This window comes from Ixodes scapularis, unplaced genomic scaffold, assembly GCF_016920785.2.
Source record: "Ixodes scapularis isolate PalLabHiFi unplaced genomic scaffold, ASM1692078v2 PGA_scaffold6__148_contigs__length_123643588, whole genome shotgun sequence".
NCBI lineage: Eukaryota > Metazoa > Arthropoda > Arachnida > Ixodida > Ixodidae > Ixodes > Ixodes scapularis.
The window spans coordinates 45,766,111-45,794,042 of NW_024609881.1; the positions used below are offsets into that span (position 1 = coordinate 45,766,111).

Below are 27,932 nucleotides of genomic sequence, written 5' to 3' on the forward strand. Positions count from 1 at the left end.
GCTTTTCTTAATCCTCAACAGGGCACAGCCGCATATTTGTGGGACATTTGCTCGGTAACTTGCAAGCCTCGTTCGTTAAAGCAGTTCCTTCAAAAAGTGAACGACCTTACCAAAAAACATAGCATAAGATTTCACTGTCTGGATTATGGAACTGGAAATCTGTTACTGGAAACTCAAAATCCAGGTTGCAGACAAAGGAATAATTTCTGAAAACTTGAAATCGAGATAAAATCCAGATAGATTTACAGTTTCATAATCCAGAGAGCGAAAAGTTTTACAGGGTTTTTCGGTAGGGGATTTATTTCACTTGCACCATTGTACTACCAGCTAGTTCTGAATAAAGTATGAAAGTACAAAAAAGTAAAAGATACCGACCTCCAGATCAAACCGTTCCACCTGTCGAAGGATACTCAGGCATCTTGCTGCAGATGACTCGGGAGCAACAAATCGGCCAGACCTGACGGAGCACTGGCCTGACCGGGGGGCACAAAGTTAGCTTGACGGGGGATGGGGGGGGGGGGGGGGGGGGGTGTTCATTTGCTTGACCCGGGGAGGGAAAGCTTGGAGGAAAGGCAGGTTGCAGATGAGGAAAATGAAAGAAACTTTCCTGAATTAGCAGTTGTTACATCATTGCCGTGTGCCTTGCAGGAACGAGGTGGTAAGACCTGTCATACCTTTTTGAATGTTTCCTTCTTTTTTTTTTTTTAAATCTCTAGCAGCTCCTTTTTCTGCTGGAATAGTACGTCCGAGTTTTCTTTAAGTAATTCAGCGCTATGCCTATGTTGCTCGGCAGGCGATCTCTGAGGTCGGTGTTCTTGCCACGTTTTTTCCGCTTTGGCTGTGGCCCAGATGAGGTGGCGTCAGTTGGTGCACATGAGCACAGAACTACGTGTAAAAACAATCAATATTATATAACTCGGATCGCACTAAGCATTTTAAAAGGGTTAAAATTTTACATTTGTAAGGATTCCCTCGCTTCTTCCCGGCTCGAAGGATGACAAAATGCACTGGTTCAACAGCAGATAGTCATTTATTCCGTTACTGCCCGTGCACTCATGAAACCAAAATATTAACTTACACGACGAAGTGCCTGGTAAGGAGTCTTGTTCGTTGTCTCCCAGCTTAGTGTCCTCTGGGTGTCGAGTAGAAGAGATTATATTAGTGTGATCGTGCTCAACTTTTGCACTTTTGGTGGTTACTTCAAGTTTTGCGAGGACATGACTCATTTAAGCATGTAAACGAGGTACAACAAAATTATTTATTTTTGTAGCTGCCTAAAATTGTATTTTAAGCAATTAATGAACTGAAAATGATCACATGCCAGACAGTCTCCAAGGAACATAAATTTCAGTAAACTGAGTTTCTCACACACTGTGATGCCATCCCAGTCCTCGTCTGACTCGCTGTCCAAACTGTACTCTCTTGCCTGGGTCATCGGTAGCTGAGCAAGGAGGACGTTCATTTCTTCATACCATGACCAGGTGGATGGCGCCGCTCCCCTTTTGTTTTGTACGTCACTTTCCAAATGCACTCGAAAAGCTATTCTTAGGCACACATAAACGAAAGTGCCATTTGTTTAGAAATGAAAGGACAACATTGCACAGTTCCATGAGTCTTAAGTGTAAACATTTTTGACGGACATCCGTCTGGTTAGGAATGATTTAAAACTTGAACTTGAAACTCTAACCACGCTTTATTAAAGCGTGGTTAGAATTCCATGAGTGCATAAATGAACTGGGCTTCTCGAGCTGTGAGGAGGCAGAAGGGTCCCTGCCATGTTGAACCCTGGCTGTACTCGGGTAGTCAAGAAGCTTTGGGGTGCTGCACACATTAGAGAAAAAGAAACATTCACTTCTTGAAGCAAGATTTTCAAACCTTCGAGGTTTTATGCACCTAAAAGAGGTGTTTTATAATTAAAATTTATTTGAGAAACTCCCATTTTTCCATGTCCATTTTTTGGTTAAATTTAGAGGGACTGAATTGGTTCGTTTGATCACGTGACGTCAACTTTTCCGCTAAATTTAGCGGGGAACTTAAATTTTTGTGTAGGTTCCATGACGTCAGGTTATGTCACATCAATTTTTATCTCTAAATATGGCGAGGAAATTGAATTTGTGAAAAGACTGTGAGTGCGGATTCGAGCTGGTGGTAGCTAAATCATGTCGTATAACACCTGAGACTGTGGTGAAGAAAATGAAGAACCTTTAGTCGAAGGAACAGACACAGAAGGGTATGTTTTAGACTGAGCTTATGACGTCGGAAGGTGAGTCTGAGATGTTCCATCAGAGCTCGGGGTTGTGATATCACAACAATCCCCTCGGAAGAAGCAGACGAGCTTGAGCTCCGCATAGACCCAGTTAGCAGACGATAATGCCAGCCTATTTCCCTAACGAAACGATAACAATCATCGGGCAACCAACCAAGGACTCCTCGCGCAAGCTTTTGTCGATTATGGCTTTAGTGAAATCCGAAACAGCGGGAAAAGAACGGCATACGGCATGTCTGGCTTATCCGTAAGTATAAACGAAACTAGTTAAAAGAAAACTCATCCTCAAAGACTTCGATGAAGCGATTCAGAATGGAGAACGATCTTTCGGTTACCGATGGGGGGTGCACGTCGCGAGAGTTGCAAATTCGTCCAAGGCTGCGCATATCCACATGTTTAATTTACGGCTAAGTCTCAAAAAAAAAAAAAAGAGAAAAGAAAAAAAGGATTGGGTTCAGAGAAGCAAAAGTGAGCAGCCAATGGCCTTCATGGCCTATTTGCATCTCACCTGGTTTACCCAGAACCGGTGAATGTTCTGGGAGCTCCGCATTGCACAGCGTCCGCTCGACCAAAAGTACCGACGTAAACAAGCGTACTGTTTGGCTAACGATGGCCGTGCTGTCGCAGGAAGAACAGCGGGAATAAAATATTAAAACCTCATCTTGGGACACAGCGCGAACAACGACGTGGACGAAGAGGAAACACACGGTACGAGCGCTGACTATCAACTGAATTATTTTAATAGAAAAACACATGAGAACGACCATTCATATTTTGCAGTTCACCCACCGTCTGCGTTTTACAATACACTTTTATAGCGGCGTGTTGGCACGTGTTGCTATTACAAATTCAAAAACGCCACCTCACTGTCCAGCAGTGCCAAAGACGGTTGGCTGACACACGAGGTTCCCGCCCTTTTTATTTGGTACGTTTCTACTATCTCTCTAGACACTTGGCCCCTGTGTCTGAACAAAACTTCAGTGTCACTGAATCTCAACTCAGACTTACAATCGCGACAATGCATTGCAAAATGAGAGTATGCACACCCCTTCAACGAACTCTGGTGCTATCTTAAACGTATGTTCAAACAGCACCCCGTTTAGCCAATATACACCCGCCCACAAGAAAAAGGTATCCTATACACTGCTCCAACAATGCATGAAACGAACTGTGTGCCATGCTTTACAGTGCAACCATGACTACTCGGATTTTTCCGCTTACTAAGACGCCTTTCTATGGCGGGGCAAACCTGGCTCAGCTTGTTTTGGCCGAAAAAACGACGCTCACACCGTTTCTTGCTGCGATCCCCTTTAACGCAGTTAATGTAAGAAATCGACGCCACCTTCTTTTTGTTATTCCCTTCCCGCTCAGCACAATTTGTTGCTGCATTGGCCCTGAAACTCTTCATTACTTTTTCGCAGGCTGCGGTAGTCACCGGATCTGGAAAGCCTGCTTGGAGCAACAAACTGTGCTGAGCGGGAAGGAAATAACAAAAAGAAGGTGGCGTCCATTCCTTCCATTCACCGCGTTTCGCACGGGTTAAAGGGGATGGCAGCAAGATACGGTGTGAGTGTCGTTTTTTCGGCCAAAAACAAGCTGAGCCAGATTTGCCTCGCCATAGGAAGGCGTCTAAGTAAGCGGAAAAATCCGAGTAGTCATGGTTGTACTGTAAAGCATGGCAAACAGTTTGTTTCATGCACCGTTGGAGCAGTGTATAGGATACCTTTTTCATGTGGGCGGGTGTATATTGGTCAAACGGGGCGCTGTTTGAACATATGTTTAAGATAGCACCAGAGTTCGTTGAAGGGGTGTGCATACTCTCATCTTGCAATGCATTGTCGCGATTGTAAGTCTGAGTTGAGATTCAGTGACACTGAAGTTTTGTTCAGACACAGGGACCAAGTGACTAGAGAGATAGTAGAAGCGTACCAAATAAAAAGGGCGGGAACCTCGTGTGTCAGCCAACCGTCTTTGGCACTGCTGGACAGTAAGGTGGCGTTTTTGAATTTGGGATAGCAACGCGTGCCAACACCCCGCTATAAAAGTGCCTCGTAATATGCAGACGGGGGGTGAACTGCAAAATATGAATGGTCGCTTTCATATGTTTTCCTATTAAAATAATTCAGTTGATAGTCAGCGCTCGTCCCGTGTGTTTCTTCTTCGTCCACGTCTGTTGTTCGCGCTGTGTCCCAAGGTGAATTCCCACCAACTCACCCAACTATCCATTCTTCTAATAAAACCTGTACGCACTTGAACTCCTGAACGACGGGTGGGAAGATCATAGGCGTCCTTGTTTTAAAAGATAGCGTGCTTTTGAACAAAACCTCAGCACGCCCCCTCCCCCCTCCCCCTCTCCCCCACCTTCAGCCTTCCTAAATCCTAGAATTCTGTCCGTCCATGCGCATTTCCTGCTAAGTTTAGTGGGGAAATTCGTGTAACGTGACCATATACCAATTAAGTTTCTATGCGAAGGGCAAGTCGTCTGCATCCTGCTCAAAAGTTGCGCTGACGTCAGACTGATGCCGAGCTCTGATTGGCTTTGATTGCAATGATAGTGGGTAGGCCTCAATGCTAGATGCCTTGAGGTCTACCCACCATTTTTTTTTGGTTTTTCGGAGGGTTTGCTATGACGTCACAGCGTCGTTTGTTGTTCTTGCTTCGGCAGGAACGCACTTGCATGATTGGTGTGCAGACATAGAATTCTCGGAGAATTTGATGTCAAGCTGTGCTCTTTGTGCGCTATGGGGACATGTTCGGAATTTCGTGCAAGTTTCGGTTATATGTAGAGCGCAACTCTTAGGCGCCCGTTTCCGGGTTGAGCGGCGTCACCGCCGGCGTCGGCGTAACCGCGCGTTGCATCATGGGATGTTTCCCCGGTAAAGTTAGCGGGTAAATTTTTCCGATAAATTTAGCGGGGAAACTTTGTCGCTAAATTTAGTGGGAAAATGTTCTTCCTAAATTGAATTCGTCCACTAAGTCTTGCGGAGAAACTGAATTTCCCCACTAAATTTCGTGGGGAAACTAAATTGGAGGAAGAGGGGAGAGGAGGGGATAGAAGAGCAGGAGGAGGAGGAGATGGTACAGAGGAGGAGGGGGGGTACACCCTCCCCTCCGTACCCTCCCCTACTCCTCCTCAAGAGCTGCGCTCTAATTTCGCATTCAAGAGATTTTTAAACGTGTTTCATTTTTTCGTACATCTGTTCCCGCCCTTACGTATCTACACACGGGCAAGTTTAGTATAATTCTGAGAGACGTCCTGTTTATAGAATTCAATTTTCACTGCGCCATGCTACCCGGCGACAATAGGAAAAGTAACATTCCGATGGGGTCGCAGTATAAAATGGCAAATAAAGTAGCCCTCGTACTGATAAAGTATGTACACTCATTTCTATGTAATCGCTTTTCACGATTAAAAAAATTTACGGGACATGCATCTATCATATTCATAATTTAGTACGATTGGATGACTGCAATCAGGCGTTTAAAAGCGTGAAAACTAAGATATGTCTCACGCTCCGCGGTAGCCGTTCCTACATATGCAATGGAATATACTTTGTTGACATAAAAAAGGTTAAAGCAGACAATGCTCACTAAACAGCATTACTCGGTGACGAATGTGATTTTTAGACAATGTCATCTGGTACGGGGAGCAATGCCAGATTACTAAGGGCGTCTTGAAGGTTTTCGAGGCGGTACGGGCGGCCTCGGACGTCGCCGTGAAGAAAAATGGTGTTAAGCACCGCGGGTCCAGTTGGCAGAACCGGTAGAAAGATCTGATAATCCGTTGATGCATTATCACCCCCGACACCTTGGCCCGAAAGGGCCACTGATGCCGCTCCTGCGAAGCCCGTCGTCCCACGTCTTTTGACGACAGTGGCCGGAAATGGAATGCTAGCGCTAATGGATAACATTTTTTGGGGCGACCGAAAGAAACACCAGTTCGGCTTCATTACAACGTGGAACGCTTTTTAAGAGAGCCCCCCCTCATCCCCAAAAAGTGTCCGATCGACCGTCCGTCCGTCCATTCGTCTGTCCGTGACATGGCGTGACATGACGTCACACGATGTACTCACGTGACGTAACATCACGATGTCACGTGATGCCATGACGTACATGAGGTGACCTCAAGACACGTGACATAATAACGTAGCATCACGAACCCCATCGCTTGACGTCAAGACTCAGGTCACATGAAGTCAATTTTTTCTCCAAATGTAGCTGGGAAAGCAATTAAATAACGTGTAATTCACTCCAGGAAAAAAATGTACTTTTTACATAAAAGTCGTTCGTATTTTTTCTTGAGACCTTGGTTGCATCTGGTGTGGCCTGAGGGATGTTCCTTCAAAGTTTAGAAAATTGTCTTGGGATATTTTTATTGAAGCAACGTTGCGAGAGGTCGTACCCACGGCCTGGAATCCTTACCAAAACAAGCTGATTCCTCAGCATGAGCCAGCTCAAAAGCGATTGGTCCTGTCCCTTCTATCTTGTGTCCCCGTATTTCTGAGGCGCTCTTCCTTTTAAACATGTAACAAATACACTTTACGAAATAGGGGGTGTATAGGAGCGCACCTCTTCTCATATTTAACACCCCAGAACAACAATTCGACATTCAGTCCACAGACGTCGAACCGACGATACCAACTGTCAAGAGCGGCTTGATAGTCGACCTATACAACTTCTTAAAATAGTTAATGTACGCATTAAAGGCTACAGTAAGACAATCGAGGTTTTTTTGACCCCGCTGCAGAACCTCAGTGTTGGTTTTTCTAGTCTTTGATAGGCACATTAGCAATTTAATACGTTTATATCCAACAGCTATCAAGCAGCTCGTAAAAGTTGGTATCGCCAGCTTGACGTTAGTCAACTGAACGTCCAATTTTAGTTTTGGGGTACATATATGGGACAAGGGGTGTACCCCTCTATACACCAACTGATGTTTACAAACAAACCGTAGCGCTCCTAGAGGATACCACCGGCGCCGCGCATGCGCGATGAAGTGTGGGCAAGAAGCTGGCCCTCGCCCATTAACAAACCATTGAAATGCTATGCTGTCGGCATCGGTGCGAGTTTTCCTGCCCCTTTTCGCGTTCGAATTGTTTATTCTACGTCTTTCTGGCAATGTCTGACTACTTCAGCGGCCTCAGCGAGATTACCGAGGCTCGTTACACCGCAAATCTTCGCGAGAATAATGTGACATGCGGGGATTGATTCCGCGTGGACACCGCGGAATGTACGCTAAAGCCTGATTTGCATGATGAGATTTTGCTCGCAATTTGCAGTCGCGACGTCGCTCGGGCTGCAAAAGTGTGAAATGTAGCTGAGATGGTCGACGTCGATATTGAATATCGCAAGCAGAATCGGACCAAGTGAATCAGGCATAACAAGTCGGTGATGGCCACTGGTAACAATGATCAGTACCTCCCTGTATATAGTGCTTACAAAAAGCCTGCTTACCCCAACCAATCTTCAAACGTCTTTGAAGCATGCACTTACTTCTTATTGCAATTACCGGGCCAACGTTTGGTCTACGGGCCGGCGTCGTCTAAAAGAGCAGACGACAAGCAGGCGGCCGTTTGAACCTGAAGACGCACTGGACCTGGTCCGCAGGTGGTCCGCATAACTTATCGGTTTTCCGACGTTCATGTTGGAACAAAACAAATAAATCTGATGACCTCCTGCCCAAGCCTCCGTAGGTATCTGTGAATTCAACCCAAAATGCTTCCCGCCTAGCAATCGTGGTGCGACGGCGTCTGGTTTTCCCTTTTCACGGCACATATCCACGTTCTCGAACTAACCGAGCACAGGAAAACTAGCCTTCAAACCTTTCTCGACTCTTTTGGTGCAGCACCATGCAGTCGCAGTGTTTTGCCTAGAAGGCAGGTTTTGTCTGGTTCCTTTCTAAACAACGCAGGAATAGACGTCTCGCATGGGGACTTCCGCCCGCAGCCCCAGACCGGAAGTGCGCCGGGCGCGCCACCACCGCGTTGTGACGTAACAGAGTTGAGTTCGTGTGTACACACCCTATTTCTAAGAATGTAGCCCACTTAGCTATTTTACTCCAAGAAGAGATCCAAGTGGTCATATTCTACCTGATTGCCAAAACACAGCTGGAATACCCCCCGGATGAAAATAAACATACATTTAAATACCCTAAATGCGCGCCGTTAGACAGCGCGGCCTTCCTTACTTCACAATGGAAACCATTGCAACAACATGGTTAGAATTTAACTTTTTTGTCTATTCCCGCACGGTCATTTAATCGCCTGAATAAAATTCGCTACTTGCAAAACATTTACGGTTCTAGTAACTTCATCATTATCCCTCACAATTGGGGTACTCATGTGAGCGTGCGTCACATTTTAAGTTCCTTTAAAGCCGGGGTCACAACACTTATACAACTTACAAAAGACAGTCTGAAGACATTAGTCACCGCTATACCCGAGGTTCGAATGCCGCAGGCCAAGGTTTTCCTTGAACTCGCTGCCATGCGGCATTCGAAGCACGGATCTCGTGGTCACTTGCATTGGAATCTCTTCGCAGACTGTCTTTTGTGTGACGTATTAGCACGCGACCCCAGCTTAATGCTTGTCGCTTTTATGTTTTGTTTTGTATTGTTCTAGCCTGCTTCCAGTGCCTTCAGTGCTATTCACGTATGGACATTAAGGATGTATTAATAAAATAGAGAAACACATGGGAAGATGTGAACTAAATTCATTTCAATGAGCACAGTAAAAGTGTACTACTCAAATATAGCCTTGACGCTTGACGTGCAAAAGACAAATTACACCACAATCCGCGGCTGATTTCAGCAATATAAGTTTATGGTCTATAGTTGGTTAAACATATTGAAAACAGTGTGAAATACAAGGACAAATAGCAGACTGGGCTGACTAATGAAAGACTGGACTGCCTAGTCCTCTACTTGTCTTTGTCTTACTTGTCTTTGTCTACATTTATTTGTCTACTTTTCCAGTCTTCTACTCAGCCTTGTATACTTGTACTTGTCTACTTGTCCAGTCTTCTGCTTGTCCTAGTCCATCACGCTAACTGTTTTTCGGTTGATTCTAAACTTGAAAGTCGCAACCAGCATGCGTTAGACTATTATCTATTTAAGCCTTATTCGGATATAGTTAACGGGATGATTTACGCCTGTCATAGACCAACTTATGTCTTTGACATCACTCCACAGCAGTGGTGCGAAAATTGTGATTTGTAGGCACGTCCCTTATTGTTATTTATCTTTCTGTATATGTGCAGTGACCGCAGTTATAACGTATCACTGCCTTGTTTATTAACAATAATATGGTGTGGAGTAATTTTTGTGCTCAAGCGTTTCGTGTTTTTTTTTTTTAGTAAAATATTGCGATAATTGATTCAAAGTCATAGCCAGAGACTAATGACGCATTGATCACCGGTAAAAAAAAGAAGAATTTACAGCTCAACACAACCAAAAATAAAAAGTGAATGCATTGAACTTAACCGTGGTTATTGGTCCAAGGAAGACGCTAGCAATATTTCACCAAGCGGCATACTCTGCTTGACCTGAAGTTTGACAGTTCGACCTGAAGTTCGACAGTCCGGGTCGAGTAATCGACTGGGACCGTCGGTGCAGGCACCATTAACCTGACGGTCCTGCTAACAAAAAAACGCCCCTGATGACTTCCGAGCCCAAATCCACGATGTAGTCGTGTTGTATCGGCGTGCCACTGGACTGAGTACCAAACCTGTTGAAGCATAAGGAAGGATCAATGAAGACATAACCTACAAAAGAACCCGGCTCAAGGCACACAACAGATACGCGCTGAAACTACGCAAGCCTACGTAGCAGGTCCTTCTGTGCGATGTCAGCCATGTGAAACGCGGCGAAGCCAACAACAAACAAAAAACTAGCTGGTTCGTCTTTGTGTGTCTCTCTCAAAGAGCTCGTCGCGTGACTACTCTGGAAGAGGCTCAGAAGACATTACTCAAACTCTGGGCTTACATATTCACTTATGTACACCTCGCTCGCCGGAAGCGGGACGGCTTTTATTAACCGAAAGTGGAAGACATGTGCTACCACAACATACCGCGGTACACTTCAAAGGCTTCTGAAGTATTCTCCCTTTCAGATCAGCGCGGAACTTGAGACGCGCCCCTCCTTCACCGCATAATGGCATTCACCGATAAGCAGCAAAACAAAGCGGCAATGTGAGTCTTCGGCCGAGGCAGTGTGTGCCACTGATAATTTGACGACACATTTGCTCGTAAATGAAGTCTGGGTCTTGCTCATAGAACCAGACGATCATTTCGCAATTGAACTTGAGATCTTGGGTCGCTGTACCTTCGGGGGCTGTGTCTTTAGAAACCAAGAAGCAAACATCTGAAAAAAAAAAAAAAAAAACTATTCCCCAGGTGAGGCTCGAACTCCCACCCGGCATTGCTCACAAGCACTTTTTTATAAGTACCGTGCGCTAACCAATTGCGCCACTCGGGATCATTACTTGCATGACGGTATAATATATTTTGGCACACGCACACCAATGATGTTCACGTTGCACCCTTACCATATTCACAAGACAACAAGGATCACAAGCCCGCATCAGAGATGATGCTTTGCATGTTTACTCTACCCGCAACAAAAATAATTTCTGGTAAAAAGTTTCCCGCATACACGACGAGCGATTTCAAAAGTCCGAGCTCAGTGCGAGAAACTCGGTATCGACTAGGAGTGAGTTCTCTGCTTTGCCAGCCAAGCATTGCCAACAACACCTAGAGCGATCGAAGCCTGTGCTCTAGAAATGATCACGTCATCACAGTGAGATCGAGCGAAGACACCGATTGGAAACGAGTCCTGCGTCAGTGCTCGGCTAGGCCTCGTGTCCAATGGACACGTCGAAGGACGTTGGGCATCGGGCTGGGGTCAAATTGCCGAGTTGGCGCCATCCGACTCTGCTGGCTCTGGGCTGAAGAGCGGGGCGTTCGGAGGTCTTCATTATTCTAGATGGTGTTGGCATAGGGAGCTTCGAACGTTCTAACAGGTGCAGTAGTAGCGGCCTAATCTCAAGGCCTCGCGGCACCATTACTTGCGGTGTGTAATTGTTTAGCTTTTCCAAACGAGTAAACGATCACGTTACTTTCATGCGAATTGTGACATTCGCCTTTTGTTATAATGTGTTACGCCAAGGGAAAAAAAAAACTTGTGGCTTTATTCAGTGTTTCACTTGTATCCTTTTGAACGACGATAGCAAAACCTTAGGATCCTCCTTTGGGAGTTAAAATATACAATTAATAAAACACCAAAAAAGCCTCAAGGTTTACGCAGCGCGACCATCGAGCTATTGCAAACACATTCGAGGCACCTCAAGCAAAACCTCGATCTCGAATACATACATTATTACATTGCACTTTTAAGGGTTACGATGAAGTCGCCATAAGTTTCAAAAATTAAGAAGGATTAGCGTTTTTCCTTAGTTCAAGGTAGCGGGACGACGGACTAAGCAGGACAAGACAGGGAAGTTTGACCGGGTTATTTTTCCTGTTGGCTACTTTGTGCTGAAGGACAAGGATGAGGGACTTAAATAGGGAATGAAAGGAGGAAGGTGACAAGAAAAAAAAAAACCCGCAAAAGTTACCAGGTTTGAACGCTATATAAAAATCACAGTTCAAAAACACCGAGATTCATCCACTACAAACATAATTCAGGGGCTGTTTTCCTTAGGAAAGGGACAAGTACTTTTGTGTACTTGGCTTCTTCGTGTAGTTGGTTCCAGTATTTTAGCACTTTTGCCACGGAGAAAAGTCGCGGTTACCCAGAAAGAGAGAGATAGAGAGAGAGAAAGAGAGAGCCATGTTGGTGAAAAAGTGAAATGAGGTAATTGTGTGCGTAAGCTCGTCTGTCGTTACAACGTGCTTGGCAGTTTTCGCCTTTCTGCATCGCGGATGGCGCAGTTGTAGAAGAAGTGACAGATCGCTTTAGTGGTATCATGACTATAGGGTTAGCTTGCATTGTTCCTTGTTCAACCCGCTGAACAAACCGGTTTCAAAGAAACTATGCAACAAGCACGGAATAAAGTAGCCTTTTCACACAATGAACACTATAATTTATAGCTGGCTACCCGTGACAGAAGGTGGATCGTGCATGCGCGGCACGATGATAATCAATGAACATAAAGTTGGACATAAAACGCCAACACACCAGCAAAGAGTTAAGGTATCCCTTTGCAAAAAGACGCCGTCCTTGAAACGAAGTTGAAATATATTGAATATGAATATTCATATTGTATTCATTCTGTATTATTTTGTCCACATTCGAAATTAGCGCGTAAGGTATTCAAAATTATCATAAATATTAATCAGAAAAGATTTTGGATGTACCAAAAATAGAATTCCTTCCCCCTCAAGATGTCATTTGTACATTAAAAACCGGCTACACAATTTTTTTTTATTTTGGATTTTGTTAGTAAACGTTGTTCCTGTGGTATTTGAAGGCACTACTGTATACATCCCCCAACTACACATTAAAAACGAACACAAACACAAACACCATGACGCACTGAACACCTGAATGAAAGTCCCGTTGACTGCTCTAGAGCCTTATATAGCCTACATATTGAAGGTAATCATTTGGCCGGTGACCACCTCTGCACTTATTAACGGTTTCAAGCATTTAATATTCTCCTCGGGAGTCTGTCAAAGGGGAAACAGTGTTTTAAAGTTCGTGGACAGTATCTCTTACTCAAAAGCATTGGTACAACTAATAACAATTCGGCGCAGTCGCTAAAACAATATCCTCGAAAACGGCTCCTAGAAGAAATGTTAAAAGTAAACTTTGGGGGTTTTACGTGCCAAACCAACGACGGGCATCTGGCACGCCCCAGCGGAGGAATGAAGGTTAATTTCGATCACCTGGGGATCTTTCGACGTGCAACAGAAAGCTCGGTTACACGGCGCCTCCTCCGCAATAAGCCTCCGTCAGATTGCGGGCACCTCGGCCGGGATTCGAACTTTCTACATGGGGAAGAAGAAATGTTAATAATACTTAATATGGGCATTAACGTCACTATATTAAAGTCACTACTCACATCACGTACAATGGTGTCTATACAAATTCAGGGAACTAACATTGTGCTAACACAACCAAGCCAAACATATCTGCACACAGCACTTGCTGAGGCTTTCCAGCATCAGCAAGTGTTGCGGTTGTAGTTTCCGAACCCCGTTTGTGATTGGTGTGCAAGAAACTCATGAGGTGTGTCCTTGATAGAAAAATGGTAAATATAATATATATAAACTGGGCTGGTTTATCAGTGCGATGCTGCACAACTCAATTGACAAACTAATCAAATGTTCTATTTAGGCACTTCAGTGTACTCCACATCTGCTTAAAGTAAACTTCTATAGGCGAGCTTTTCGATAATTTGGTAGTTTAAGTCAAACATCCAAAGTGTTGCAGTCAAAAGATACTTAGAGTAAAACACGACTGTATATACGATTTCCAGGTATTTTAAGAGTATTCTGCACATATCTTTGACCGCTGCATTTTTATTAGAGTTGAAGTATATTTTGCATGAAATAAATTAATATTTTAGGAAATCTATGTGAAAAGTATTTTGTGCCTACTAATTTAGTATTTACATATTTCAGAACGCATGAAGGAGACTTCAAATGTAATTTAAATAAATGTATTTTAAAAATATTTTCAGAAATATATTTTGGTATTAAGTAAAAAAAAAAAAAGAAGTGTATATTTTCGGACCATTTCTTGTGTACTCACAATTATGAACTGTACTTCAAGTACACTCAAATTTGAATGTGGTATATTTCAAACGTCTTAGTTTTCGCTAAGGGATGGCATGGAAATAAATCTTAGTCGCTCCAACCAGACTCAGCGACGGCGGTAACCAGAGCACCACCGCGACGATCCGATGCAGACCCACGATAACCCAGTTGGCGAAGATTCCGATGCCACGTGAAGATGGCGCATCGATGCTCAAAGGACACCTGGTGTGCCTTGATGAAAGAAATACGCAGTCTGTTCAACTGCTTGATCGAGGTCACGTGGGTTGTGGGCCGCGTTCGCAATAGACAACCTGCGAGGAGGAGGAGTCAAAAGCGTCGATCGCCTGCAAGCCTTTTCACAGCTCCTCTTGCTTTCCCTCTCGTCTCATCACAACATGCGCACTTTCAATTAATCCGCGCCGGAAGCGTCCGCCATGCAATGCGGAGCGCAAGTTCGTCTGCTTCTTTTGCACTGGTTGGGGGTTACGTCAGAACGCCGAGCCCTGATTGGCTCTGATTGAAGGATAGTAGGTAGACTTCGATGTAGCTGTCTTAATGCCTTTCTAGTAGCTTTCAATCAGAGCCAATCAGAACCCGGCGTTCTGACGCCATCACAACCTCTGCAAATTGAGCAGACGAACCTGCACGCCACATAGCAAACGCTGTCCATTCTTTGACTTGCTCCCCTCTCAAATCCAGGCTCTCTAAGAATACCTCGACAAACGCCAATAGCAATATCGAATCAAACAAACAACGACGACACGTAAAAGACCAACGACAAGCACAACGAGAGGAGTACAGCACGAACAAGAGCAAGACCAGAAACAAAACATACACACCGCCCAGGAGGAGACCTCCTGGCGAGGAAGCGCGCGCTCGAAGCACGGATGGCACGGGAGCGCTCGACACGCAGCGTTGTTTCTTTGTGCTGTGTGCGTGTGTGTTTGTTTGTGTGTGCGTGTGTGTGGAGTCACCTTAGTGTCACGTGCGCTCTCCTCCTGACCGGTAACAAGGGTAGGCAGACGGAAGCAACACGGGCGACGAGGGACTTCTAGGGCCGTTGGAAAGCGGAACGAACGGAAGCCAGTTTCGCCGGTGTTCGCCAATCGGGCACGACCGGGCTAGGGCGAGCTATGGCTTTGGGCGGGACGCCTTTAAAAGCGCCCAACTAGGGCACGGCACTTTCCAGTTGGGCTCGCCGAGTCGCGGACTGCTTGCAACGTCCCGCCGGTTTCAGTTCGCATCACGATGTCTTGGCTCGTAAGTTGTCATCGTCCTCGTCGTCCGCTGTGACTTTTTCTTCTCCCGTCCCGTGGCAGAAGGGAGGAGCCGTCCTCTTCCAGCGATCGGTGGCTGCGTGTCGCAGCATCATTATTCACTTTTCAAACAGTTCAGTATTTTTGACATGGTCGCTGACACCACAAGAAATGCGGGGCTTGGTCTATCATGTTCACGCTTCTTGTATCCTGATTGGCTCTTCGGCGACCTTATCGGGAACTGCTACAATCTGATTGGATGCGGAGCGCTAATGTGATGCACGTGGTTCACCACACCCTGGGTTTCTTGAACTCCCAGTGACTATAGTTGAAAAAAAAATAACTTAAAATATTACGGCTAAAACGAGGGTACAAATTTTAGCGTCTCGTAATCACATACGTGTAGACCGCTCCAATGATAGCCTTTTGCATCCTGCCGCCATCTTTGTCCGCTGAGTTGAGGAGCGGGTAGCGATCATGCGCAGTAGCTTTCTCCTATGGAAAATCAGACGCCGAGTGTGCGTCCGCAGTCACGTGATTAGGCAGTTTTCGCCGTGGGCGGTAAGTGCTGGAAAGGGGTGCAGATGAAGGAACCGCGTTGCTAGGGTAACCCACCATAGTCACCACAAGGTATGAGAAATGCGGACGTTCCATATATGTTCGAGATTGCGGGTGGTTCGGTGCGATAAATCTGTCGCGACATCGACCACAAAGGTTTAAACGGAAGTTTTCGTAAACCGCTTTCTCCCATCCGTTCCGCGCCGCCACTGCACATGCGCGCCTCTTGCCTTGTACGCAGAGTTCCGGATCTCCGAGCGGGTTCAGGAGAGCGTTGCGTTACAACCGGGAAACGATCTGCGAAAACTCCCCAATGTCTTAGTGCCCCTTGCACAACAGGCAGCTATTTTGATCACAAAAAAAAAAAAGGAATCTTTTGTGGAACAACTTTAGCAAAATCGTTCGCTCACAAGTCTGTTCTATGGTGTCCTATCGTTGAAGCTGAAGTGTGGGTACTACATGTTGACGGAATATTTCTAGTTGATGTGCCGTCGGTGAAAAGTGGTCATCGTTCATTCGAGAAGTAACACAATCTTCTTACCAGATTTAAAATTTTTTAAATATGATGTGAGCTATTTTGGTAGCGTACAATTTGGCAAATTAGTCCGGTGTATTCATCGTAACCCCAAGCTTAAGCGTAGTGGGACGGGTGATAGCGGTATACCTCGTCATAGAGTGCTGCGTCCTTCATGTTCTCTCGGAAACTCCATCACGTACTGTGTATTGTGAAACACGCGAGGTATCAACCATTGCCAACACTAGAAGGAGGCTGGCCAATCGGAGATTTCGAAAACTCCTCTGGACCACAAACGCATCACGGAAGGCTGTCCAGGAGTCTTCAAGGTCGGCGGTCCGTAAAACAGAAACCCTGCTGGGGAATGAGGCTATGGCTAGAGTTTACGACAGTCTCATAAGGACTGATTTAAAGATGGATCGCGAACCGGGATTTCAGACCTTTCAGCTTTTCAAGGGGTAAAGCGATTTATATAAAACTATCGGCACTTTACCGGGCAGGCTTATAGTTCTTTCAAATAGCTCTACAAAGCATCTTACAATTGCTTTAACTATGCTATAATCAGCAACATTCGAGATCTTGATTATATAAGCTCTTCTACAAAAAAAAAGAAAAAAAAAAGAAAAGGCGATTCACAAAATAACGAGGCTAAAGCACTTCAGAACAGCAATATTAGTATGACAGTATATTTTTCCCCATAAGGAGCCATTCAATATATTGCGGAACGGCAGGACGACTTGTTCATTTGTTATTCAGGTCTTTCATGTGCTCTACAAAACGAAGGCAATGTTGACAGGTGTTCCGTCATCGGTATACCACGAGGTTAACAGAGAGGGTTAGGGAACCGTTTTCGCACATCCGATACGGTATTGTTGGCCCTCCGGTACGAACTGCGCATGCGCTACGAGCAGAAGACTTGCATATGCGCAGTTTGTGCCGTATCAGATGTGAAAGACGGTTCCCTAAAACTCTTTAAGAGGTCAAAGCTACGCGAATAACGGTGTGCGAATGCCCCCTCCGGTTAGATAGCTGTCTTTTCGTAACCTCCAAATTGATAAAAAAAAAAAATGAAGCATATATTGTTTTTAACTATTTTCTCGCAGTAAAAAGATGCTATTTAGTATGGTAATGAACTATTGTCACAGGCAGCCTAATAAACGCAGGGCGTACATTATTAAGTTGACGCTTCTTATTACGTGAATTATTTTTCGACTGTCTTATTGGCTATAATATCAGAACCTGGATGGTTCTGGAAATAATAATAGGATCGCGCGCGCGATACCCCACATTACTTAAGCTGACTAAGATTATAAATTGCGAACCTCTAATGATTGAGATCAAAAGCGTTGGCGCATGCACCGCCCGGGCTGAAGTGCATTCACTGCGGAAATCCTTCCCTTGTGACCCCAGGTCAATTATAAGCGAGGAGTGTCAGAACGCTGACAGCAGAAAATTCCCTCGCTTGGAATAATTAATGCGCATTTTCCTACTGGGCGACAGGACAGTCCAATGCAATTTTATAATTGGTTTGATCTTTTTTTTTTTTTTTTTTCTTATGGCTACGAATAGGCTATCCCAAGCGGGCCTTCCCCTGGCAAAGGAGCCGGAAGAATTGGCGTCTGCACATAGACTGCTCAAACTTTTAGCGAATGTACGCTGGACTGTTCAGTTTTATAGTGTGAAGGTTGAAGGCGTAATTTTTTTTTTTCTGCAAAAAACGAGAGCGAAATTTTTGCAGAAGTCAAGGCTGGGCGCGTTCGTAGAGAATCGAGTTAGCGAGGCTATTTACTGGTGGCGCCATCTGTTGATAGGCGCAGCGAGCAGACTGCAGAGTACGTCGTCTGCTCATGGCGCCTATCGAAGATGGCGCAATAACTCGATATCGTCGCTAACTCGGTCGTCCTCGAACTCGACAAGCGGTTTTTGCCCTAATGATCTTAACAAAAAGAGAACTACGTTTTGAAATTTCACACGCTAAAACTGACCCACTCAGTGAACATTCGCTGAAAGTTCGGAGTTTCTATGTGCAAGCGCCGATTTCTCCCGCTCGTTTTACAGCGAAAGTTCCGCTTGGGACACGCTGTATATACCGAGAGCATAATCTAAGTGTTTTTAGCTATCGCCACTGTCAAGTTAAGAAACGAAGTGCGCAGCTTATTTTCACCCTCGTTAGTCGTTCTCCGGCATCCTTATTCTGCTAACTCAAAATATAATTTGCTGCGAAGGGATAATCAAATATTCGGAACACGACTCGATCCGTTTCTTACCTTGTCATTGACTATGGGTGGTTCGGCTACCTTGGCACCACATTCTATGTGTTGCTGCTAGAAATCCGTGGATATAGATGCTTTCAGGTACCAGAATATCTGCAGTAGTGACACCTATCCTTCATAAGGGCCGGACAAAGATCATGGGGACAAATACCACAATAGAGGAGATAGGACCTTTCTCTTCAATGGTAAGAGCGGCATATAACGAAGGATGTGATTTTCACAGAGAGCAGCGGTGGCGCTCAGCGCCATCTGCCATTCCCTGGCCGGACACCTCAACTACGGCACCGGGTTCGGCCACGTCATCGGCGGAGGTCTTGCGCCTCCCGGAGACGCTGTCTACAGCGCACCACCCGCCACCATAGCCGTCGCTTCTGCAACTCCGGTCGCTGTGTCTCAGCCTGCACCCGCTGGGCTACGGGGTCCAGCCACTTTGACAGTGACCGTTGGAGCGAAGGATTCCGTTGCTGGTGCTGCTGTGTCACCGCCGGTGGTCAAACTTCCGCCGCTCCCCGTCGCCGTGGCGCAACCGGCAACGGGGGCCACGGCAGCCAGATTCCCGTTGGTACCCTCACCGCCCCGTCCTCCTCCTCCACCTGCCCTGGTTGGAGCCGCACCCCCGACCGCGGTAACGGTGGGTCGTCCAGCTCCCCAGGTCCTGGCCGCTCCTCCTCAAGCCGCGGTAGCGGTCTCGCGTCCGATACCGCCACCACCTCAGCATGTCGTGCCGGCGCCTCCCACGGGAGCCGTGTTCGCTGCACCACCTCTGCGGCCCGGAGCCGTCATCTACCAGCCTCCTCTACCACGTCCCACCTACACGTACCAGGCCCCGCTGCCCGTGACCTTCACCCGCCAGGTGTACCACAACCCTTACGCAGCCGCGCTGCCGCCTCACCTGTCGGCGTACAGACCACATGCGGCTGCCTTTCCGAGACAGGTCCTGGCGTACCAGGGCGGACTGCCTTACCCACCACAGACCGCTTTCACTGCAACCACGTACCACCACCCGCCGCCGGGGACCGTAGCTTCGGGTCCTCCGAGCGCCCTGGTGACGACCTACAGGGGACCGCCGCCACCAGTTCCGGTGACAAGACACGTCTTCATGATGTATCCCGCTCCGGTATCGGCGGCCTACTCCCCCCATGGCCAGGTGTTCACGACGTATCCAGGTGTTGTCCAGGCCCCGGTAGGTTTAGGCCGGCCTCTTGTGTCTGCGGCACCGGTGGCCGTTGGATACAGTGGAGGTGTTGCGTACGGAATGGCTAACAACGCCCTCAAGCAGAACGTTGGGGCAGGGACCACGATCGGAGGGCACAACAATGGTCTCGGCGGTCGTCACTACCTGGTGAACAGAAAGAAGTCCTAAGTTGAATCACGGAGTCGTTGGGACGGCTAGAGATGATGCTTGAAATCTTGCTGCCTCCTGTGACTGCTTCAAAAGAATTCGTGCTTCAAGTATTGTGTGGTAATGCTAAGGTGAACGTGAAGGCAGTGCCATTCAAGATCATTCGGGCTAGCCTGCTGTGGGGACACATTCCAATGAACTCTTTTTATCGACACGTGACTAATCGACTTGATGAAACGGAGTTCAGTTTTCAGTGCGAGCCTCACAGTCACTCAGCCAATTACTGAAGCTAGCATGCCCCGGCTGAGGCGGCAGAGTCTCAGCTGTGAGGGCGCAGAGCGAGTAACGAGGAAAAAGAGTGCTTTGTTGATAGCTTTTTTCAATTCATGAAAAGCTTTAAAAACTAGACTACTCATAGAAGGGTAAGGTGGTTTTTCAGCGCTCTGCTTGTAAATTTTTGTGTCATAGATTTACTATGGTCTCTAAAGTAATCAATATCACGGTCGGTGAGCTCCTGCTTTATTTTTTTGATATGGGCCTGAGTAAAACATTTTTCACATACACTACGTCTAAGCCTCATCTTGTTCTGCATGAGCATGCACGAAGCAAACACTAACGTGGCGCAGAGGGCCAAGAGCTGAAAGTGTGCTGAAATTATTTAAATGTCGGAGCGTTACCATTGATAACTCTCGCGTCGCGTGATTGAATAAATTAGAAGGGTAATTCCTGTGATAGGGCACGGATACTCAACGAAGAATTTCAGCGGGACAAACATCTGAAAGAGGCTTGCTTGGAAACCATTGCGCATATCCCGATGACTCCCTTAACAAGATAAGCCATTCTTGCAACCTTGCGACATTCAGCAATGTTTTCAAAGTCATAACTGTTGAAGACTTACTTATATTACGGGAATTTAGTTTGTTTTTCAGGCCGTCGAACCAAAGGCTGACGAGTTAATGTTTTGGCCACAGTCAGTGAACATATTAGAAATATGTTGATAGCTTTTTATTTAACTTGGCCCTTAAATTTAGGGTAGGGTGTTATGCGCTGTTTCAATAAAGGAGGCGCCCACTTTGGGGATTACGCCACGCAGACAATTTGAAAATACTTCGCAAGTAGGTCATTTCAATCTTTTTGAAATAGGCCTTTCAGACGACACAGTATAATATATTCATGGAATTGAAATTACTATTCGACACATGCAACTACTCTGGAAATCATTCCCACATTTAAATTTGAGGGAGCTCCTTAAAGGGGCTCTGCAACGATATTGGGTAGGCACGTCTCTCACTTTACACCAGCTTACTGGCACTAGTGGGACCCAAGAATACTCGAACGCAACGCCACTGACCAAGAAGCGTTTTAGTCGCGGTGGAATTCCAAGGATCAAAGCGGACCTTCTCTCTCGGTCTCTCCTTCGCAAAACGTAATGGCGGAGCACTGAGGACAATGCCAACGTTACTAGATTACCTCAGTTGTGGAACTCCCGCGGAGGGAGGTAACCTCCCTCGCTGACTTCAGTCAACCTCTCGTCGTTTGAAGCGCCATCTAGACTTTTGTTTTATAACTGTCTGTTAGATATAGCACGGCGGAACGATATTTAGACGTTGTGCTACGAAACGTACGTACTCCATAGGCTACATTGCAACTATCTTAGCAACGGTCTGGCGCGTCGAAGGACGGGAGGCGAGTCTTGGTGACTGAAGAGGATGGGTGTACTGGTCGTGCAAGCATCGTCAATGAGCAGTTTCGAAACTGAGCTAATCTAAAGATGTCGGACAATGCCAGCAATACGATCCCTAGGAGTGCGTCATCAAGCTTTGCGATCCCTGCTGTGACAATATTTAAATACTGCTCGCGCAGTGGAAATGAACTCTGCGTAGGCATTCGATTTCGGCTTGTGATAATCAACGCCTCGACACGCATTCGTGTAGTTAGTTGCTCGTGCCAAATCGCCCTGTGCTGTACCAACATCTGTGCTCCGTCGACCCAAACGTGTGGCCACGTTAAAAACATTGGCGGAATATAATCGGCTTCAGATCACGTGGATGGCTTTTCTGGCTGAGAGTTGAAGGGGTAAACGGTATTCGATTTTCTCGGATTGTTTCTGCGACTGCCATTTGCGTAGAGAAATAAAGTAACGTATGTTTCATATGTCCTGAATGTCAGGGAATAATTCGAAGCTGTATTTATTGAAAGTAGAAAAAAATGTTGCATCGCCTTTTTAAGAGTGATAAACTTGCCTTTTTACTGCCACAATCGAGCAGTAGACGATTACACGACCCCCACTTTGTAATGACGACATCCTTTTCAACCTTCATCCTTAAGCCAACAGCGGCATATTCTTAACCTGCGCTTCAGATGCACCAGCGATCGGGCGCCCAAATGTTTGTCTCCCTTGCCGCAAAGGTTTGAACCTTTAAGATTTCGATTCTAGACGTTGAGAAAGTATAAAGGCCTGTTCAAGCAAACACCACAACGCTACCTTGGCACTATCAGTGAGTGCTGTAAATTGCACTGACCTTGACGGTGCAGTGCTGACTTCGTGCAATAGGAGTGATACAACACTAACACCTCGCTTCATAAGCAATAAATTACGTTGGAGTCAGCGTGAAATAAGCAATGTTCGTAGTGTTAATTTAACGTTGCGACGTATGTGCGTAACGGCCTTAACTGTCATTTCGCCTGAAACGCGCCTGGAGCTGCGGAAGCGTGATACGGGATACGTGTCTTTCTAGATATTACGAAATACCCTCAGGAATTGTTAGACAAAGGATAAGAAGAGCTAGGAGGAAACAACATCCATAGATACCGAACAGGTGGAAGCGGTTCCCCATGATAGAGCGCTTTAAAAGTGACCGCGTTAGAAAGTGACACGGGGGAGTTTATTTACGCTGTGGGTGTGGATGCATCCCTTTCTAGTTAGTTTTTGCTATTTATTTTTATAATGACTGCATCAGAAGATGTTCACTACGGGCAGAGGTTAAAGTTCGACACCGCCCGAGGAAAACGCACAATGCCTACAATTTTGTTTTGCATTTTCTCTCAACAAAGACGAAAACCTTTCGAATGCCGACAGCTTGAATTCTCAGGAAATCCACTGAGGCGTTATTAAAAATGGCAGTGAACCATCCGTCCAAATGAAAAGATCGAGCAAGGAGACACCAATCTAACCTGCTTCAGCGCAAAAAAATAGAAACAAGCATCGTGTCACGAAGTGGCGAGATTTTACCATTCCAAAGGAAATACGTACAGTTACCACGGGAAAAAAAAACACACAAAGAAACCCACAAACACACACTGGCACGAGCAAGCTCTATTCTGCAAGACTGCACGGGACACTAAAAACCAGAACGCTGCTTGTAGGGGACGGGGCCATTTAAACCTTTCCAGCGTTTACCATCTAGGCAAAAAGTGCAGAGTCGCTGAGCTATGAACGATAGCCTCCCCTATATTGACAAAGCCTGCCAGATTGCCACGAGAAGCGGCCGCCGAAATCGAAAAGGTAGACCGGCAGACAACGGATGAGAGGAAAGCCACGTGACGGGCGCCCCGCTGCGGAGAGACGTCGAAACTCACTTTTCCCGAGCGATGGAATGTCGGCTCGTGTTCCTCGCGTTCCACGCGCTACCGCTTCTTTTCTCGTCGGGTTTGAAAATCATGTTTCATGTCCTCGCGGCTGCAAACGCTGTGCGGTGAGGTCCAGGTTCCCCGAGAAATTCTCTGCGCTACCAGATCCTCGCACTCCAAATCTGCGACCGTGCACTCTATGGCTCCGTCGTCCAACTGCCAGGCCTTGTGAGTATAGAGGAGGCTATGTATGAACTTATACACGGCATCTGACCCCCTACAAAAGAGCGCTACCCCGAATGGCTAAAATGCGTCCCAGAGCACAGTGAACGGAGATGGCAGAGCGTAGGAGGCGGTTCACAAAAGCGGTCTCCACAAACGACACGTTTATATCATCGTCTGCTACCGGAGGCTTCCTTCCGATAAGAACGAATAGGAAGAAAACAAAATTAAAAAAGGTCCAATTCCAGGTACGCCCGTCGCAGCGATAGCGTAGTCCTCCGAGCAGGAAGGAAGCGTACGGGACCCGCATCTTTCAATGGGGCCATTGAGTTCAAGAAACGGAGCATGAGACGAAAGCAGTTCCGACTGGACCCCCTAGAGCAAGAGGAGCGGAACAACTACCACTCTCTCTCTCGCTTTCGATTAGGTTTTCTCCCCTTTCTTGCTGTCGGATGAGTGACCCTGTTAAACTTCTCGCCGAGGCATCTGCGCGGCAGGTCGGGTGGAAAATTGACGCAAGGTTGGGGGACGAAGTTTACGTCGTTACGGCAGTGTAGGAAAAAAAAAACTATAATGGGCGTATGTGTCGTTCTTTTAAGCTATATATCTATGGCGAAGAAGTAGCGACCAGCTTAGAGTTTTCCGCCGGCTCATAAGACAATTCCTCATGTCACGCGTATAAAACAAAAAAAAAAAAAAAAGAAAAAAAAAAGAGGAGAAACTAAAAAGAAAAAAAAGAAAAGAAAAAAGCGAGGTGAGGTAGTTCAAGCTATAAAAGGTAGTGACAACCACCGCTGCTCGCTCTTGGTTTTCATATTCCATCATAATTTCGAGTTTTAAATATGAGATATCGAATATTGCATTGTGATTGCTTTTTTTGACCTCATGAGCTACAGGTGGATACAGAAGTATATATTAAAGAGTCCTGGGTTCGAGCCCCACCCCTGCCCGTTTCGATCTGGATTAGCATCGTACCGGCGTGCGGTTGTGTATCACTACTGCGTGGTGCACGTTAAAGACCGCAGGTTAGCAGTCGTACTGCACAGGTAAAATTGCTCATCTACAGTGTAAACCAGTGTCGCCCCGTCCTGGCAGGCAGACTTTACGCTGTATAAACACTAAACGCCCAATTTACCTTTTTTGACTTTGCCCTCATCTACGCGCAAAGAGCGGGGTCAAGAGATGAAAGGAAAGGCGGTTGGTTGGCCCTGTGAGAGCGTAGCTCCCACCTTGTTTACCTTAGGGGTGAACAGAGTACAGCCGCAGAAATCACTGCGTTGCCTCTTTTTGCGGCTGTCGGAAATTCACCTGTTCTTAACGAATGAGGACTCATCCTTCGAGAAACGAGAGAAAAAATATCACGAAGGGTAGCCTGTTTTTGTCGGCTAACTACCAGATGATCTACAGTGGGCAAGGAATTCATGGACGAGATGTGGCTCACCCACTAAAGAGAGTACAACGTACTGGGCGTAGCTCAGTCACACGGGTGATCAGTTCCTATAACTTTATTTATTGATTTTCTATATATAATGCACCAAAACCCCTTTTGCTCGACTTGCTCAGCATATAGCCAGAACGTTCGTAAGTCTCAGACAAAAAGAGCAAGCATTGCTCGGTGCTTTGCAATTCAGCAGGGTGGCACTAACCGCCAACACTGATATATAACGCCCATGAGGCGATGTCAAAGTTTATAGCCGAGGTGCTTCGAATCAAAATTTAAGCAAAAAAGTTCCGATCTCGGTCAGGGGGCCTATTCAAGGTTGCAAACCTTGAATGCGCGTCGCGTCGCACGCTTTGAACTATTGACGATGCTCGTGACCATGGGGTTTTCAGTGCTTCCGCGGATCTCAAGTACTCCTCTTAACGTTTGCTTGGCTCGTTTTTCAGAACGGAACATTTAACCTATGAACCGCTTCGTACTCGGGAATCCATTAAATAGGACGCTCATTTGTTAATTTAAGCTCCGTATCAAAGAAAAATAGGTTTACGTAGCCGATTTCTGCCTTAATGCTAATACGAAAAGCCCCAAATCTGCTCCGTCTTGTCCACTGATGAAACGAAACTAAGGCTATATCTGGGCTGCGCCAATGATATGTTTTGAACGTATTGCACCACAGCGATTTTAGACAAATTTCGCGAATCACCAACCGCGAATTAGTGACGTAAATGAATTTTTATAATGGTTGTACCAATGAGACGTCGAGGAGGAGTGAGTTACTCTTTTCTAAGAGTCTACATGCACGGTGGCGCATTCGCTTAGGTTCGTCTTAAAACGATATCTAGATCTCATTTAACCTTAAAGTCCTAGCCGTTCTTGTACCATATGGCACGAGAAGGATAATCCTATGCGCGCGAAAACCCACGGGAGAGCCATTCCAAGATTATTCGATTATAATCTTTACGAATTGGCGACGTCTCTGACTTCGCGTGCCTCATATCGACATCGTTTTTCTTTCCTTTAGCTATTTATTCACTTTTGAATTCTCCGCGACGCGAGGGACCAAGCGGATTTCATGACCCGAATAAACGCTCGAATGCATTCAAAGTCTGTGTCAAATAAATTGGGACAGGTGGCCGGGGGCTTGTCCTTCCGACCTGGTCGATCAGGGTCAATTGCCTCATTTACAGCAACCACAGACACGATGTTGCGGGGCAGTACTTTGACACACTGCCCGCGGAGACGTTTATCCGGTATTGTCCTTAATTGAAGTGATTTTTCTTCGTATTATACCCATGTGATGTGGGACGGAATCGTTAAGAGCAAGGAGTACCCACCTCTTTTGAAGTTGTGAGCAGCTCCTGTCTTTGCGTACGAGGGAAGTTACATGAAGAGTGCAAAATGTGGCTGCGACTCGGAGTGGCCGACGCAATCTGCTGAAGTGTAACATCTGAAGAAGATGGACGTGGCTTCATTAGTTCGATGACTGATTCACAATGCTTTATCATTTTTTTTATCAAAGCCTAACAGCACATTTTCATTTCAGTACTAAACTTAATTTACAAGTCTAACAACTGTTGGACTGCGTGCCCTGCATGCAGTCGATTCGATGTCCGAAAGCGATAACAGAGATTACGTCCAAGCAAAGCTATCCAAGAGCGTTGGCTTAATAACAATGTTTAAAAAAATAGTTCTTACTCATATTAAATTAACCATTTAAAATGTTTAGTTTGTTCCAATTTAAATTACTGCAACCTTATTTGGGGCACCACAACCAAAACCAACCTGACAAAGTAGCACCTTTTACAAAAAAGGGCTGTACATGCAATATCTTCTGTTCCCTCTCGCCATCCCACTACATCATTATTTAAGGCCCTAAACATAAAAAAAAACAATTCAAAAAATTAATGCGTTCAAACTTTTAACAACGTATCGTATCTTATTCAGGAAAACAACGTTTATTATACTCATTTATCTAACCTAAAACTTCGCATCATCCTGAGCAACCTTAGGCAAAATCAGCCATGGGTAATCCGTCCATCCCCACAAATTACCTTGATCAGACGCTTCATTTTAATTTGTCCACCATACTAAACACTCTGAACAAAAAGAGTATAAATTTATAGGCACTTTCACCTAAAGAGATAGTAAATTTTATTTTTTTCTCTATGACTTTTTGAATACTTGCGTTGCTTTTATCCTGTGGGCTTTCTTTATTTATTTGCTGACCGCTCTCATGGTTTATTGTTGGGTATCGTTTTTTCGTTGCCTAAAGTGTTCATTACACCTAACGTTTGAATAAAATGTGTCTAAATTTCTGTAATATTCAGTTTTCTCTTTCAGTTTTTGAGTTTTTATTTACGTTTTTGCTGTCCCGAACTGCACGGGAGTTGGGACCTTCATCAAGCTGCTACCCAGCAGCTTTTTGTCCTAAGTCCCCTGTTGTCGTGTAAGGAGATGTGACAAGAAATAAAACTTGATTTGATTCCATGTCCATTTCACTCACAGGCATTGGTGTGGGATGGAAATTGTTATGGCTCATCTGCATAGCCTCGAAAGTTTTTTTTTTCTTAATAGATATTGCCTTTGTCCTGCTGAATCTGCCGAACTTTTTTCAGAGTTAGCTTCAACTTGTCAGCGACATTCAGACTCTTCTGTTGCATATTTTGGAAACCTTTTTGCATTTGTTCCAGCCTGCCAGCTAACTCCTCAATATCCTGCTGAATTTCGTATAAA

At 45.7% G+C, this 27,932-nt stretch overlaps 1 protein-coding gene and 1 pseudogene across 1 annotated transcript; one reads left to right on the plus strand and one right to left on the minus strand.

The window, feature by feature from the left end:
- Positions 1 to 410: 410 nt before the first annotated feature.
- LOC115320646 lies at positions 411 to 10,812 on the minus strand (annotated as a pseudogene).
- Positions 10,813 to 15,271: 4,459 nt separating this feature from the next.
- Positions 15,272 to 19,987, plus strand: LOC8034897 (leucine-rich repeat extensin-like protein 5). Its single transcript, XM_002410701.3, has 2 exons — positions 15,272 to 15,283; positions 18,848 to 19,987. Exons 1-2 carry the CDS (start codon positions 15,272 to 15,274, stop codon positions 19,985 to 19,987), a joined length of 1,152 nt encoding a protein of 383 aa, XP_002410746.3.
- Positions 19,988 to 27,932: the final 7,945 nt, after the last annotated feature.